The 17838-nt window shown below is 37.4% G+C and overlaps 1 protein-coding gene across 19 annotated transcripts in view; it reads left to right on the forward strand.

Moving 5' to 3' along the window:
• MSI2 (musashi RNA binding protein 2) overlaps positions 1–17838 on the forward strand; it is a 2403248-nt gene that overhangs the window by 2291427 nt on the left and 93983 nt on the right. For 17 of the 19 annotated variants that reach the window (XM_044054614.1, XM_044054620.1, XM_044054630.1 and 14 more), the window contains 2 exons: positions 6141–6349; positions 8251–8328. The exons of 1 other annotated variant lie outside the window; for it this stretch is intronic. In XM_044054614.1, coding sequence (XP_043910549.1) covers positions 6141–6349; positions 8251–8292 — 251 coding nt within the window. In that variant the 3' untranslated portion in view covers positions 8293–8328. The remainder of the gene's footprint in view (positions 1–6140; positions 6350–8250; positions 8329–17838) is intronic. One more of the 19 variants, XM_044054616.1, reaches the window with a different exon arrangement.

Raw genomic sequence — 17838 nt, forward strand, 5'->3', positions numbered from 1 at the left:
TGTAAAATGATTGTCCTTAAAATGATTTTGTAATACTTTGGAACTTTTCTGGGTGGGCCTTTGCTGAAAATGGGCACCTACTCAGTCAAACTTTCCCAGTAATCAAATGCCAGTAAATAAGTAAGTTAAATAAATAAAATTGAGAAGGAAACAATCCATGAGCTGGCTGCTTTATGGTCAGAAGCAATGAAGAATTGTTTTCCAACAGAAGGATGTACTGCAGGCCAAGAACCACATGCATCTGCAGTGAACGTGGAGTTTGTGCTCATTTCTGATACACCTGGTGTACAACAGTTGATTATTTTATTCAGCAGGCTCAAAACTTTGCTGTTGTGCTGAAAAGCACTGATGTATTTATTTTTCTCAAACTGCTTTACTCGAGGGGAAGTATTCACTAGGGAATATTCGGAGATCTTATGCTGTGGTTGTTGCAATGTTTCCTGCAGAAAAAGAGCCACTTCAGGTTAATGTGACAGAAAAATGGTATTGTCTGGTTTGTTTTAGACTCGTAATGTTGCCTGGAGCACATTAGTTGCATTGTTAGTATTCGATGTTACAGATGTAAGAATTAGGATCGGTTTAAGATCAGAGTCAGAGTCCTTATGTACAATAACTTTTGAATCTTTTCTTCTTTAATGGTTTTGTTCTGCAAGAAGTCTGCACTCCATGGAAGGAATATGTGACCAAAGTGCAAATGTAGTACAGAAAAAAAAAGCTGAAAAATGTCAGTATATGTTTAATTTATGCAAAATGACTGATAAAACATGCTTTTGAAATGGGACTTGGGTGTTTTCAGTAAATATCTGTATATGAGATGGTTGTACTTTACATTTGCCTAGTATGATTATAATAAATGGGAGGGAAGGTATGTTGAAATACTGGGGTCAGCCCAAAGTTTTTTGTGGACCCAAAACTGTCCCAAGAAAATGATGTGCACAGTGTAGAGAACATTTACTTAATGACTGAAACAGTCTTTAATGGGAAATGCAGTAAATATGTGTAGTTTTGGTTCAGTTGTAACATGTCACAGGACATTTTTGATACTGTTGATGTTCCTAATAGGAAAGAAGAGGGGTGATTTGGGAAACGTTTGTGGTGAGCTGTTTGATGTTCATTCAAAAGAAATTGTCAGTGTTAATATAACTAATAATGGTGAACTTAATAATTCATTAGAAACATATATTACTAATGAAAAAGTGGAAAATTAATTTAATACTGAAGTGCAAAGTACGTCTGAACTTTATAATGATCATGTTACTAATGGACATGGGGAAAGTGGTAGCATTATTATAGATATTATAAAGTACACAAATTAAAGTTTTCACTGAAGCCAAAACTGACTGCCTAAAGAGGAAGATGATAATTTAACTGTTGTGGTAAACAGAATTAAAAATTGTTAGACATCATATAGTTTTGAAATGATCAAAAACAATTAACAGATGTATGGTTAAAAGGTACTAAGGTTTTTAGATAAACAACAGCAGCAGCATATGGAAGAGTTGCAGGGTGTGCGAACTCTATGACGTTTTGGAAAGGATTTGGGTTCAGGGATAGTGTTTTGGATGTGATGTTTATAATACCAGGCAAGGCTGTGGTATGGGGTCTGTATCAGTTTGTCAAACACTTAATTGAGCGAATCGCTAATCATCGAACCCTATTCCTTGAAAGGTCAATTAAGTGAACGTTTCAGTGAAAAATTTCCTAGGGAAAGGATGTGGTTGGCCATCATCGAGGATTTGCCCTTTTCTCCACTGTAGTGCGATCTCGAAGTTGGTATATATAGTTGGAGAGGTGTGAGGAGGCAAATCCTCCCACTTTGCAGGGCTTTAAATGTTGTTGTATTTGTTCTAGTCAGTAGCTGGCCTTCTAGTTTTTTTGCCCTAGGTAATGTTTGGCTGGAACGTCATTCACTTAATTGAGCTTTCGCTGATTTGCGTTAGATGATTAGCGATTCATTCAAGCTTTTGATGAAGTAATATAGACCCATGGTATATGATATTAAATTTAAAAAAATAGGATAGTCAGAATAAAATAGTCTATGCTTATGCTAATATTAAAGATACAGTAATTATGTTTGAAGAGTTGACATATTTAATTGTTAAAATGAATGTTATTCTAGTTGGAGATTGTCATTGCAATTTAAGAAAGTGGACAGGAAAAATAAATCACAGGTATTAGAGTTTATAGGTATATGATGAAATGTGAAAAACTGCAAGTGGTGGATAAAAAAAATATACATTTACAAGAGGAAAATAAAGACCGAAGATAGATTTTTTTTTTATTGTTTTCTGAGGTTCTGAATGAAACACAGGAGGTGTAAAAGAAACTTTTTTCTTGTCAAAAGGGGGTGTAGATAGAAAGGTTTTGATGAAGAGGTACTTGGAAAGGAAGTGCTTGAAGATATTGATGGGGGATATAGTGGAAGAGAGAGATTTTCAGTAGGAAATGGAAATGTTATTGGCTGATCATAAAACAGTGTGACCATTTCCTAATCTTTGGTCTCAGTGATGAGTACTCTATAAAGAAAAATATAAATTATTTTGAAAGAAAAAGATGAATATAAGAAATGTATGGATGGTCTTGAAGATGTTTTACAAAGAGATGAGATGGGAATTATACATTAGGGAAGAAAATTATATGAGAAGAAATGTGTGAAAGTAAGATGGCTGTTGTATCACCACAGGTATTTTTGCAAGGAAGAAATGAAGAGGTAACACCTTTCTGGATAATATGATAAAAGTGGATGAAGGTAAAATGGTTAGTATATTATATAAACGTAGAACGGGTATTATGATAAAGATAAGCCTGTGAAGGTTGTAGTAAATCATGTTAATGAATTATGTAGTATAAAGTTTAGCAAAGAAGGTGGAAGGTGGGGTGTTGGGAGTTTTTGTACATAATGTTCTTTGAGAAAGGAAATAAGCTTAGAGGAGTTACAGAAAGTATTGCAGGAGGTAAATATCAAGAGTGTACCAGGGCTAAATGGCCTATGATAAAGATTTTTCTAAAGAAATGAATTTGGAACAAGTAGAAGTGTTGGCTACTATAATGAATAAATGATTAGAATACGGCACTCAATGTAAAGACGTTTGTGAAGAATAAAGCTTATTTATAAAAAAAAAAAATGTAAAAAGGAAGATATTAAAAAACTGGAGACCATTAACTTTAGAAATGCAGATTATAAGTTATATCTAAAGATTATGAAAAAAAGGTTTAAGATTACATTATTTTTTAATACATTTATGGGAGAGATGATAAACAGCTGAAGGAAATGTTTATTACTAAGGAGGTTGTTAATTGTACTGCTCAAACAGATTGCAAGACAATTGTGTGTGACATGAAAGCTTTTGATAATGTGTGCAAGAAAAAATTGGGAAATGTCATGGTAATATGGTTTACAAGGGAATATAGTTTTCTTTGGTTTAGAAAAATACGTAAAATGGGAGTGATGATGACTTGCTCGTATAGTAAAGGAGTATGTGTACAGAGAAGGGAAAGCAAGGATGCCCTGTGAGTAGAGTTTTATTTGCTCAGTTATGAATGCAGTAAATATGTGTCCTTGGTATTGATGACATGAATACATGAATGTCTCATAACAGTTCACCATTGAAGTTAAGATCAAACAGACTCTTTCTACCAGTCATGGCTCTTCAGATATTTCTGTCATTCATCGTATGATCCTTGAACTCTTCCTGTAGAAGTATACAGTCAGTCAAGGATGTCCTATTAAGCATCCCTCTGCTGGTTTTCATGAAGGCCAGGTACTCCAACTAGCTATTAGTGCATGTGCAAATGCAACATTTTCCTTTCTGCAGTTTGTATTACATTGAGATGACCCTCTCATTTGCTGGTACAAATCCTAGCTGGATAGCACCAGCCTGGGGCTTGAGTGACTCCACACCTACCCAGGGCTTCCCCTGAGAGGCAGCTCCAGAGTAAGAAAGAGAGTGACCACTCCCAGCCGAGAAGACTGGTTCCAGAAGCAGTAGTGTACACAGAAGTAAGACTTAAGTATGTAGGAGGTATGTGGTTGGGCATTCTGTACCATGTGCTCAGTGCATTCAGCCACTCCTAGTGCCTCATGTAGTCCAGTCATGATTGGAGAACTTGTATTGTAATGTTGACCAAGACCTATTATTGAGTCTTGCCCTGTGTCTCAAGGACAATTTTAATGATAGTGTCATCCTGTGTTGATGCATCACTTGTGTCATATTAACTTTCATTACTACTTAAAAAATAACCGCTTTCTCACATATGGGTCTTTTTGTTATTTTTTTAAATTTATTAAAGAATTTTAAACTTTACACTAATCATGTAAGACAGATTCAGAAATGAGCACTGGTAGCTGTTACCACACATTGTGTTAAGTAGCGTTTCATTTTTGTGCCTTTATATACTATAAGTAGGGCACAGGGTGTGAAGCAACAGCAAAATACAGAATAAAGTGTTACTGTTTAGTCTAATTCATTTTTATAGTTGTACTAGGAAGTATTATTTTTATTTTTCAGATTCTTCAGGGCATGGGCTCTTATTTGCGATCTGCTGTTCTCACTGTTGCAGTTCAGACTTCTTTTTTATGAAACTGCATTAGTTGTTTTTATTTCCATTGAAAGGTGTAGGTTGGAAGTTAAGAAAATTAGTCTTTATAAGGAAGCTACAAGGTTATGCAGTTGTACAGGAAGGAGATTGTGCACCAAAAACTTTGTCACTTTATCATGTAAGATCAGTGCATACAGAACGAATAGAAAATAAGATGTGAACTAATCTGTTTATTCTGGAAGCTTTGATCAGTAATGCAATGGCTGGGTTGATAGTAAGAAAGTAACTGACAGGAAATTTTGGGGGAAGGCCGTAATTTAAAATACTGTCTGCATTAGCAGGTCCAATGTACAATTTAGAAATATTACTTGTTAACGGATATAAGTTTTTGATGCTTGATTTTTGGAATCTCATAAAGTCAAGCCTGAAAGACCAAATGATGAACAGTTTTCCAACAAAAAAATGTAATCTGCCAGATGCAGTTATGTTGGCACATACCAGTGCTCACACACCACCCGGTGTTAAACAGTCCTTTTCTGAGAGTGTTGCTGCATGCAGTAGATGCAAAATTCGTACCCCAATCATTCCACATTCCATTGACCAGAATCATCACCAAGCGCAGTAATTTTAGCGTGTGTCTGTGTACTTAATCTGGGAATATCAACTTCATGAATTTGTGTTAATTTAGATGTATGTTTTCTTTTGTATAGTACCATAACACGAGGAGAGAGTATGCTTGTTTTTTTTTTAAAAAAAAAAAAAAGTCGACTTGCTTAACGGCTCTCAGTTGGCACAAACTGGGCATTATTTTCTAACATTGTACAAGAAGATAGACTGCAATGGTAGGTAAGCACATAAACTGTTAGTGAGCTTTTAGTGTGTTTTACAAACTGCAGGTCTGACTATATAGCTAGAACCCAGTTCTCCTCTTTCATGTACCACACTATTACTGAACAGATTTTTTACTTTTATTTTTGTTTGCCTTATGATAACTGTCATCTCTTTCTCATCAACTTTCATGCACACCTTTCTGACATGCAGACAGTTAAATAAAATGACTAACGCTGTCATTTAAACTCTTAAGACTTAGTGGGTTCCAAATAACAGTACTAGGATTCCAAGTGTTTTGTTTTTTTAATACAACATATAGTCTAAAACTAGTTCCTTTGTAGTTTGCATGGGATGTGAATGCTGTCTCAATGTGCCCCGTCTAAAGATCTGTTTTGTTGTTAGTGCATGAGCATCTAATCAAACGTTGATCGATATTACAGATATATATATGTGTGTATATATATATATATATATATATATATATATATATATATATGTATGTATATACTGTGCATATTTGTGACAGTTTGGTGTGATATCTGCACCTTACGGTCTCTGGTTCAAGTAGTGTGTTGAATGATTGTTCTTTGTATTTGGGGCTCTAAGCTTTTTAGTGGTAGTATGGGCTGACTGTCATTAAATACTTGCTCTTGTCCGCATGGCCTTGATTGAGTGTTGGGCCTAGGCTGTTCATTGTACTGTCTGGCTTTTTTGAAAAGTATGCGTGCTGGGCTCCTGCCTCATACCTAGCTTTATTCTCTGCACACCAGTCTTGAATAGCTACAGTGCTCAACCGAATTTTGGCGCACCCGCTTCCCCAGCAGGCACCAATCCAGGAAGGCCAGGAGGATTTCCAGGGGCTAATAGCCCAGGTCCAGTTGCAGACCTGTATGGTACGGCCAGTCAAGATTCGGGTGTCGGTAACTACATAACTGCAGCCAGCCCTCAGCCAGGTTCGGGTTTTGGACATGGAATTGCTGTAAGTAATGTTTTTATTTTGCCCGTCTAGATTCACATTGTTGTATTTAATTGTTTTATGTTATTTCATAACAAAAAGTACATTTTTTGCATTGTTTTCTTCCATGCATCTGTCCAGTCTTTTACATGATGGTCTAATATTACTAATAAGCATACATTAAACCTGCATGTGCTCTTTATTTGACATTTTAGTAAAATAAAAAAAATGTCATGGGGAAACCTGCTTTACCTTAGTAGATTATTAAAGTTAAAGCAGTATGAACATTAAAGTTTAAAAACTCCATTAAATGTCAGTATTTTATAAATAATTTAAAATACTTGTGAGGCACCTGCTAAGTGGAGAAGTCGTATTTTCGGACCCCATGCTGCTAGCTGTGGACAGAAAATGGATAATGTTACTTTGTGGTAAACAGGATAAGGGAAATCATTCTGAATAGCAATTATCTTTCTTCATAGGGAGAGTGGTATCTTTTTAGAATCAAAAGGATATCACTGCGGTAATACAATAATAGGAAAAAAGCTGGAGTCTTGAGAGCTCTCTCACACACACACACACACACACACACACACACATTAAAATTGTAATTTAGAGGGGAAATAGAAAACAAAGGGTCAAAGTAGCACCACTCTGATGCTACATGTAGATTTTTGTGTAGTCCACACAGCTGGCGAGTCTGTGGTTCTTAATAAGTGATAAAGTACGTAATAAGATCATTGGCTGAGTGGCAGGGCAGGATGCACCCCTGGGCATTCTGCTAGGCTGTGACATCTTAATTAAAGGTTGTTAAATTTAGACAGCTTTTAGTCGGACTTCTGTTTTGCAACCTTAAATATATTATGGGTAAAGAGATCCACAGGGGAAGTGATACCTGTCTGCCACATAGAGGATGTATGTAGGTCTTCAGGGATGCATAAATCTATTAACTAATGTATATTCTTTTCTCTTAAGACTTTCTATGTATCTCTTTTTATTTACATTAATGCAGAGTGCCTGTTTAAATTAGTGACTTCATTTGCTATTAAATGATGACCTGGTCTTGCATCAGGTCACTGGCTAGATTATATATTGTTTTTCTAGCCTTTACAGGTTTGTACAGCTGTACCAATTAGAGTCTTCACAGATGTCATGCAATTAAACTTAGTATTACCAATGTGTGTCAATGTATGAAAAAAAGGTTTGTTTATTTTCCTTCCAATTTTAAGGAAAGTTTCACTGATTAGTCTTTGTCAAAGTTTCACATGTTTTTGGTTAAGTACTTGCATAAAAACTAAAGTCTAACAATGATGCATGCTGTCTTTCTGACTGTTTTGCTTTAATAAACGTGTATGCTGGCATGAATCTGTACCTAATCTGTACACTGGCTGTCAGTCTTTCACAGATGAGCACACCACTTGGTTCATTAATGTCCCAAAACTCACAAGTGCCTTTTTTAGTCTTTCTTGCCACGCTTGGTGCACTGCTATAATTGTCATTGTCAATTTCTGTGGTACTTAGGCATATGTGCTCAGAAGATCCTGGTATTCATGGCATAGATTGACAGCCTCTCTAATATTTGTAGTAACACAGTATAGTTGCTAACCAAGGGAAAGTGATTGGTTCCTTGTTTGTAAATGAAAGATGTGGGAAACTTTTGCATGTTACTTGAATTGATTAGCATGTCATACCTTCCTTCATCTCAGTCTCTGTCTTTTTTTTTTAATTAATGCACAGTTCTTTTGAAGAACTAGTAAAAAAGTGGAATAAGAAAAAATTAAGAAATATGCAGGTCAGAAGCCTGTTTTGTTTTTTTCTGTTTTTCTATAAAACAAATTCATGCTGGCAACACGTTCAGAATCCATTTATTTATCTTGCCACATACATGAGCTGAGAACTGACCCAAGTTACCAATTGTACAATTTTAGGGCCCACTGATTGCAACGGCTTTTACAAATGGATACCACTGAAACGTTACCGGTAGTTGGTTGCCATCTCACCTGGAGGTATTATATACCATTTGTCTCTATATAATGAGTTTTTATCTTCCCTCTTTCTAAATTATTGTTGTGTCTTCTTTTGAAAGTTTGTTGTTTCTTACATATTCTTCATTGTATTGCTTTACAGTACTATTTCATTTTTTCCTGTAAAAATGATAGCCACACCATTATACTTATTAATTTTATAATTTTCTTAGCATCATATTTTCTCTGCAATTACTCAGTTTTTTTCCCAGAAATAAGAATATATATATATTTTTTAATATCCTGCATTGTTGTAATACTAAAAAGAGCATTATCATTCCCTTCCAGATCTTGATGTATCAGTAGTTAGAAAAAAAATGCAGTTGATTACATTCATTACTAGAGCATAGAAGGGCATAGCAGGTGGGACTCTAGTCACAGGCATCAGTTAGTGTGTGGTACTTATACCAGCTGATCATTATATATTATACATATGTTTCATAGTTAGGAGGGGGTGCAAAATGGATGTGTTACTATGAGTGTCAGATTCCCTTGTTACAGCCCTGCTTTGTACATATGGGTATTGCAGTGTTGTTAGCTGTTTAGCTATAGTCGCTTGATGATTAGTGTACTAAAGTGCTTTTGTTTACATTTTGCCAATAATTTGATATGCAGACATATTTTTTTGCATTTATTATAAAACATGGGAAATTTAAAATTTGTCAGGGCAGTGCTAGGATGGGAGTTTTCCCTTTTTCCTTCAATATACAGCAATCTTGGAGTTAATTGTTATTACTTAGAGAATGGGCAAACTCTACATCAGGATCCTGATTGGAGAGCGAACATTCTCCAGCAGGGTATTAATGTACAAGTAATGACCACTGAAAAACAAGTCCACTGCTTCACAGCAACATATCAAGCTGCCATGGAGTTTGGACTACAAAAAACTAACACCATTACTTTACACTCGCTAAGCAGCTCTTTTGCTGTTTAGCGAATGTAAAGAAAAATAGAAAAAAGTGCATGTGTGTGTCTGTATGTTTGAGTATGTTTCTTTCTGTCTGCGTGTGTGAGTGAATGTGTGTGTATTAAAGCAGAGGAGACTGTATGAGATCGAGAGAGAGAGAGAGTGCAGTCTTGTATGCATAGCTCTCAGCTGTTCAAAGTTTCGCAGAATGTCCAGATTTTTGCCTCATATTTTTTGTCTGTACCTCATAAAATTTGTGGTTTTCTGAAGTTTTGTGGCAAATAAGTGAGGAGTGAATTCACTAAATGATGACAGGCATTTAGGTTTCAGGCTTTATATCTTTCAGAAAATGCATTGCAATACAAAACCTTTTATTCTAGCAACTTCCTAAGTTTACAAGAGCAATATTTAAAATTTGTGCTATTTTTGGGGCTTTGTCCAGATTTTTTGTGCTAAGAGGTTGAGAGTTATGCTTGTGTGAGGGAATGCGAGTATGAAACCAGAGGAGACTGTGTGTATCCCCGGGATTCAGTAAGGTTCTGTGCAGAAGTAGCTTATTCCTGCACGGAAACGACCGTTTAAGAGCAGCACGGCAGCGCGCCATGCATAGTTATGAAGGCGCGCTGCCTCTGCTCCTAAACGGACACGGTGCGTGGATGAGTGCAAGGGGTGTGTCTGAGAGCAGAGCTCTCACAATATACATGCCCCTGCACTCAAGAATTGCCATTTGGCAATTACAGTGAGCGAGAACACTCATAGCGGGGTTGCTAGGATGTCTGCCAAATGTGCAGATGCATGCAGAAATCCACAGTAATAAGTGAAACAAGGGAAACTTGTCCCTTCATAGAGAAAATAACACTAGAAATGTTTTTTTATCAAACAGATTAAATTTAACCATAGATGCGCGGGTGTGCCTATTGCTTAGCTACGCATACTGTAGGTTAAATAGCACAACAAGATTAATAGCAAGATACATTCAGTTGAAGCAGTACTGCAGTAGTGCAGTGGTCAGAGTGTTCGTTTTGCAAGCTGTCATTCCCGGTTCATTCCTAACTGTAGAAAATTTCATTTTCCAAGTGAAAGCAATTTATGAACATTTTTTTTGCTGTATAACCTACTAAATAACATACGTTTGTGAACTGGAGTACGGCATTAAGTGCAGATGTGAGGTGTCATTGTAATAATGTGGTAAAATCCACAGGTAAACACAAGTGCCCCATACAGTATATGTACACATGAATCAGGGATACTAAACAAAGTTATAATGTGTAATGAATGGTAAATACATGCCATACAGCAAATAGTGTAAAATATGTATAAAGTGTCCAAATCTACCACTTTCCCCAAAACCCATGTTTTATTTCTTTCTAAATTAGTGCAGGGATAAGTGGGAGTAAGCACTTTTAAGCAGTAGTAAGTGGGTTTTAAGCCTGTTTGTGCGGGGGTAAGCAGTGTGTACACAGTTTAAGCAATTTTGAAGCTAATGCTCTGTAAGCATATTTAACCAAAAGTTAGCATTGCTTACCGTCACGCAAACCCACTTAAAAGTGCCTTAATCACTCTGTATCCAACAGCCGCTGTTCTGCCCAGCAACAAAATAAACACCCATTGCAGGTCTTGAACCCAGGACCCTGTACACTAAAGTCACAGCAGTTAACCAGTAAGCCATCACAGCTGTACATGAAATTGAGGTATACCATAACAGATCCTCACTATAGCAAAATCACAAATTACATGTGAAAGGAATCTGTAAACAGTTTTATGTTGTATAACCTACTACATAGCATATATATGTGAACTGGAGTACTGCATTAAGTCGAGATGTGAGGTGTCATTGTAATAAAGTGGTGAAATCCTCCAATAGACCCAAGTATCCCATGCAGTGTATGTACACATGAATCATGGATACTAAAGAAATATATAACATGTAATGAGTGCTAAATCAATGCCAAACAGCAGATAGTGTGCAAATTTTAAAATAAGCAATGCTAAGCATTGCACACCTCTGCTTACTAGGTGTGAGCAATGCGTAGCCCAGCTAAATCGATTTGCCCATTGGTGTACCCCTTTAAGCAATGCCAACCTTAGGTAAGCAGGTTTGCCCATAGCTTAGTATGGCAGAGTGTGGGAAATCAGTCTTATTTAAACCACACAGGCGGGAATACATCTCAGAACTGGTTGCAGCTTCCTCTTGTAGGCACTATGGCTGGTGTTGGAGAGGGATCGTGCTTCCGAGTGCAGCGTTGGGGCATCCAGGAGTCCAAGGTCATGGCAGGATTCCTGATAAAACACCATGAAGAGAGACTGCTGCAGGGCCAGTACCAGGGTTCCCAATATAAAATGGAAGCCTGGGACCGTCTCGCCTGTGACCTTACCAGTTCAACTGGCATCACTCAAGCTGGTGAGCAGGTCAGGCATCATTATGCCGACCTGAAATGGAGGATGAGGGAGCACTTGGATCAGTGGATCCAAGAAGCTAGGCAGAGTGATGTCCCAGCAATGTGTAAGTACTCATTTTACTACTTGTTTAATAATTGCCAGCTCATGTATATTATGGATAGGTATGGCTAAACATTCCTCTTATGTCTTTGGCAGCGGAGTGAACTGTGAATCAGGAAGCCCATGTGTGTAGGCTGCAGAGGCTGCGTCGCGAGGCAGGTTAGTAGTAATCTTGCATGTACTGTCATAAGAAATAAATCTAAGAATAGTAGAAAGTTAATTGCCAGTATAAAACCTGTATTGTGTATGAGATGTACTAAATAAACCAGACAATATGGCAGGAAGAGTCTCATATAGGTTGTATGTAAATAAAAGGGTTATAGCCTGGCAATAAAACTCTAACTCCTGAACTGCTTGTGTTTACTCTGGTATCACATGGTAATGTAGTGTTGCAGTCTCTTAATAGTACTGTTGTATTCAGCACTGTTACCCACACTGTGCTACATAAATAAAATTTATAGGAATGTCTGTATACGACTGTTGTAATCACAAGGTCATATTGTACAACTTAGGGAGACTTACAAAACAGTGAAAAGATACAGAACAAAATACAAATAGCACACTCATCTGAGATATAAACTGTTGTATTTGTAGCACACACAGCCATGGTTCGAATCCTGGGAGTGGTAGTAAGCTGTATGCAGAATCATACCCCTCATCTGAACTGATTTTGTCAGAAAGTTCAGATAATTGGCTTACATTTCCTGCCTGTCCCCCTGGCAAATCAGTGGGATGATCCCAGAAGTTTAGGCAGCAAATAATGACATACAGCTGATTGTCAGATATCATAACCATCAGAAATATATCTATAAGAACAAACCTGTGACTCTAGCAAGTGACAAAATGTTATGAGACTAATATGCAAAGGATTTCCCATCTCTACTCCCATGTGGTGAAGCTATGACCAGAGTATGTGCAGTAACAGAGTGGGATGTATGTGCATAATAATAACATGGAATCTGGTAATGTGTGTGGCAGCATTCAGGTAGTGTTAACAAACATTCCCTCCACAGGTCTGTCAGATAGGAAAAATGTGCCTGGAAATAAAAGATTGAAATCCTGGACTGGTACTGTTTACTCTGGTATTGTATGGCATTGTTAGTGTTGCAGTTTCTCTGAATAATAAGGAATTACTCATCACTGTCATCCACACTTTGCTACATAATAAAACTGTCTAGGAATCCCTGTATAAGAGTGTTGTAATTACAAGGTCAGATTGTAAAACCATGGGAGACTTATAGACAGAAATCAGTGAAGAGATACACAACAATATCTAAATAGCACACTCAACTGTGATGTACACTGTTTAATTTTTAGCAGACACAGCCATGGTTCGAATCCTGGGCGTGGTAGTAAGCTGTATGCAGAATCATACCCCTCAACTGTACAGATTTGTTCAGAATGTCCAGATAATTTGCCCATATCCTCTGCCTGTTACCCTGTCCCTCTGGCAAATCAGTGTGATGATCTCTGACATTTAGGCAGCATTTAACGACATATAACTGACTGTCAGACCTGTAAATATTCAGAAAATGTATATGAAAACCTGTCATTGTAGCAACTCACCAAAGGTTTATGAGGGAAATTATCAAAATATGTCCCAGTTTCACCTTCGTGTTGTCAAGCCTTGCCCAGGGGTGTGTGCAATAAGAGATTGAGAAGTATGTGCATAACATCTACCTGGAATCTGGGAATATGCGTAGAAACAGGTAGTGTTAACAAATAATACCTCCACAGGTATACCAGGTAAGAGGTGTGGTGTATACTGCAGGTAAAACACAGTTCACGTATATAGTTGTCTACAAACATACTACTGTCCAAACTAAGGCCATAGGGTAGTGTAATGATACCTGTAAGGTACAGATTACAGTTCTGAGTAAGAAAGTATTGAGAACTACAAGGATATACAAGTTGTTACTTGACATCTCTCTCCCCCCACCATATCTACAACAATAATCTAAATACACAACTCAATGGGTATGTGTACAATTACATCTACTGTTGGGACATATGTCCTATTTGATAAATATTGACATTTGTTTCTCTGCATGTGCCATGTTGAAATACTCCCACATTGGTGGCATGCTGCCATCAGTGTACCTGCATGCTATTGTAATGGCCACTGTGGTTCCATGTATGTATGTATTCTGTTTGCTCTGCAACTGTTCCATATCTGGTGTTTTGGGTTAATGCGAATATCTATGCATGCTGTTATACCTAATCCTGGAATATGTTGACTATTGATAGCCCACATATGTTTTAAAATTGAAACACCATACCACATTTGGGAAGGTCGTCCTGCACCACCTTCTGGTGGAACCACCTCAGGGGATGGGACTCACCCCCCCCCCCCGAGAGCGGGCGCTGACAGGAAACTGTCACCCATTGTTGGGTCCGGGGTCTGGTGCGCAGCGAGCTCTGTAGGGAGATCGGAGATCAGCTACGCCAGCTTGAGGGCTGCATGGCCCATCTAGAGGCTCAGCCTGCCCCTCCTACCCAGCCCCCAGGACAGCCACCTTTGGGGCCGTGAAGGTGCAGTGGTGACTGGCCATGGTTGGAGACCTCAGTCCTACTGTTTCCATTTGGGGGCTTATCAGCTTACGACTTCCAAACACCCCTCCCCATCCAAAGTGTTCACCCCCCACATGTCTCATATACCACCCCTGTATGCTGTCTTGTCTGTCATCCTACCCAGCCTACCTCCCCAAATATATCTACTATCCCTCCCCAACATCCCACTCTCACCTTAAAGAAAAAAAGGGGGGCAATCTGTTCCCAAAAAAAAAGTCTCATCCCATACATAGCTGCCCATTTCACACGTTTCCACTAGACACATGTATTCTGGTCTAATTTGCTTCACAACATATTATTGTTGTCCTCACCCCTCTTTCAGGGGTGTGAGTGTCCAAATCTGCCTCCAAATCACTGTATATGCATTGCTGTTGCTATAGAAGAAATGGGCAGCTATGGACCTTCCCTACACCCGTCCTGTACATCCCTCGCTATTTCCCTGTCTTTCCCTCTTTGTGCTCCTTTTTCACCACTTTCTTATCACCCCTTTTTCTTTTCTTTTCTTTTAAAGAAATTAGTGTAGGGGTAAGCAGGAGTAAGCACTTTTAAGCAGACGTAAGTGGGTTTAATCGTGTTTGCACGGGGGTAAGCAGTGCGCACACAGGTTAAGCAATTTTGAAGCTAACTCACTGTAAGCATATTTAACCGGAAGTTAGCATTGCTTACCATCACGCAAATCCGTGTAAACCCACTTACAACTGCATAAAAGTGCCTTAATCACCCTGTATCTAACAGCCCTTGTTCTGCCCAGCAATAAAATAAACAGCCTTTGCAAGTCTTGAGCCAAGGACCCTGCACACCATAGCCAAAGTGATTTACCACTAAGCCATGTCAGATTTACATAACTATTTTTCTCAAACATATCATCCAGCACAGTCATTCAACAGTAGAGGAAATTTATTTATATATGTAGCTGTATATATATATATATATATATATATATATATATATATATATATATATATATATAGCAATATATATGTAAAGAGATATATATCTATATCTACAGATATATAAGAGAACACAACAAATACATATATGACCAACGGCACCGTTAATGGGGTGAGGGGGCCCAATTTAAGTACATCTTGTAATTATTGATATCATCCCCTCCTCCACAGCCAAACAGATCTGCCTTGCAACACAATATCAACACTTGGAAAAACAACAGTCCAAAAGATGAAGCAGCAGCAAAAACCAAACCACCAGTCTGACCGAAGAATGAAGGAAACCACCAGCAGTAGCGAAAAACACAGTTTAATATCGCTTTCTTCTCAAAAGACTTCTTCAGAATGAAATAAAATGCACACAGCAGCATCCCCTTGTATATCAAATCAAAATAATTTCCTAATAAAACAATCAGTTACTTAAAGTGCACTAGCAAAAGGAATACAGTCATTTAAAGGCACACATCTAATAACATAACATAGACAGTTCATTTTAAAATCTTCAGTCTTCTATTTTTCAGAAAACATTTAATATTCACTGAGTCATTAATACCAGTTTTTTTGTCAGCACCCTAACCTGAGCTGCCACATAGTTTCTCTTTGTTCCAGTTGGTCCTTAAAGGACCCCCCCCTTATATTACATGTTCCAAAACAACAAACAGAAACTTTTTAAAATCACTACATGTAATGGAGTGTTTAAATAGAGCATTGTTGATGTTCTTAGTTCCAATACAATACTAGTGCTCTTTAATTCTTTTACTAAGTGGTCGTGTGGACATACCTGCATAAAATTCATTGCACACAGAACAAACCACAAGATAGACTATGCCACTAGTACTGCAATTGTATACACCATCAATGGAAAATGTCCTGTTCAAACAGGGTAGATCAGTATAGGGTCCCTCTAAAATAAAACGACATGAAGAACAAAAAAAACATTTATACATCCCCTTACAGCGTCTGCTGTTGTCAGTGGTACTTTTATATATGGAGTCAAATTGTAAACATTTTTTAAACAGTCAATTTTTTATATACAAAATTGGGTCTATCACCTTCAACTTGTATTAATTTGCTATTTCCACATAAGATATTCCAGTTTCTAGTAATAATAGACCTGATGTTAAATGCATCAACAGACATATCCAAAATACAAATACCACCAAAAGTGTTTGTGTTAGTGTTGTAATTACTTAAATTGTTAACACCTGTGACTCCATGTGGCTTATTTGTAATAGTAGTAAAAGCATTTTTCAAAATCGGTGGAAAATCAGTAGCCCTTCTTGTTCTAATTTCATTAGCTAGTTTGCCAAGTAAATCTGAGGGGGTAACCTCTAACCAAAAACATATTCTGTATAAAGCTGACTTCTGATTCAAAATCAGCTTTTTCAGAAATCATTCATGAAGCACGAATAAACTGAGCCTTCTGTATGTTATTTTTCATAAACACAGGGTGGTTGCTCAAATAATGCAAATACTTATTAACAAATGTCTCCTTCCTATGTATTCCACTTGTGAAACAATTAGAAGTATACCAAGTCAGAGTAACATCCAAAAAATGCACTGATAGCCCAGCATTCCCCAGTACAATTTTTAAAAAAAATCACTGGAATTAGTATCACAAAAAGAATGAACCTAGTCTATGCCACCTTCCAGGACAAAAAAAACACATATCTGCTATAAAAAACTACATGATATTGCTCCATAATACGTTGGAGAACACTATGCTCCCACCACCCAAGAACTAGATTGGCGCAAGCTGGGGTCTCAGCGGACTCCATAGCTACCCCTCTTAGCTGCTTATACATTTTCTTGTTAAATGGAAAATAATTGTTATTAAGCACTAGTTCTATTAAAATAAACAACAACCACGGACCAAGTGCCAAACAGTCACAATTCAAAAGAAAAAAGCACTCAGATAGCTGCTGCTCACCCACAAACTTCTTTGATAACACAGCACAGCACACCCAGTAAAAAGTGGGTGTGCTGTGCTGTGTTATCAAAGAAGTTTGCAGGCGAGCAGCAGCTGAGTGCTTTTTTCTTTTCACTAGTTCTATTAAGGTGCATAAAACAAATATGCTGTCAGAATGAAGGTGGGCTACATTTCCCAAGAACTGTCTAACAAAATCAACCCCTTGGTCATGGGGGATACTCGTAAGCAATGATTGGACATCCACTGTAAACCAAATATTCTTATTAGATTCAAAGGAATATACAGAACTAAAAGTCCTATTCAAATCCAAAAAATGCCATGAATCCTTAATAAATGAACCTAATTTTTGAACTAGTGGATTTAACATATAGTCAACTACTAAAGAAATACCTTCTGTGACTGAATTAGGTGAAGATACTATGGGTCTAAATGGGGGGTTTTCAAGATTTTTCTGAATTTTGGGGATACCAAACATGGTTCCCAAAAGTGGATGTTCAACTAACATAAAATCATTCATGTCATTAGTACAGATCATATAAAATAGAACGTATACTGTGATATGCCTTAACCAGCTGTTGACTAACTAATGAATATTCAGTCTCAATACTTAGCATATTTTCCATAGAGTTGACATATTT

This window comes from Protopterus annectens, chromosome 13.part0 (genome assembly GCF_019279795.1).
Source record: "Protopterus annectens isolate FY-2018-M chromosome 13.part0, PAN1.0, whole genome shotgun sequence".
In the NCBI taxonomy this organism is placed as follows: domain Eukaryota; kingdom Metazoa; phylum Chordata; order Ceratodontiformes; family Protopteridae; genus Protopterus; species Protopterus annectens.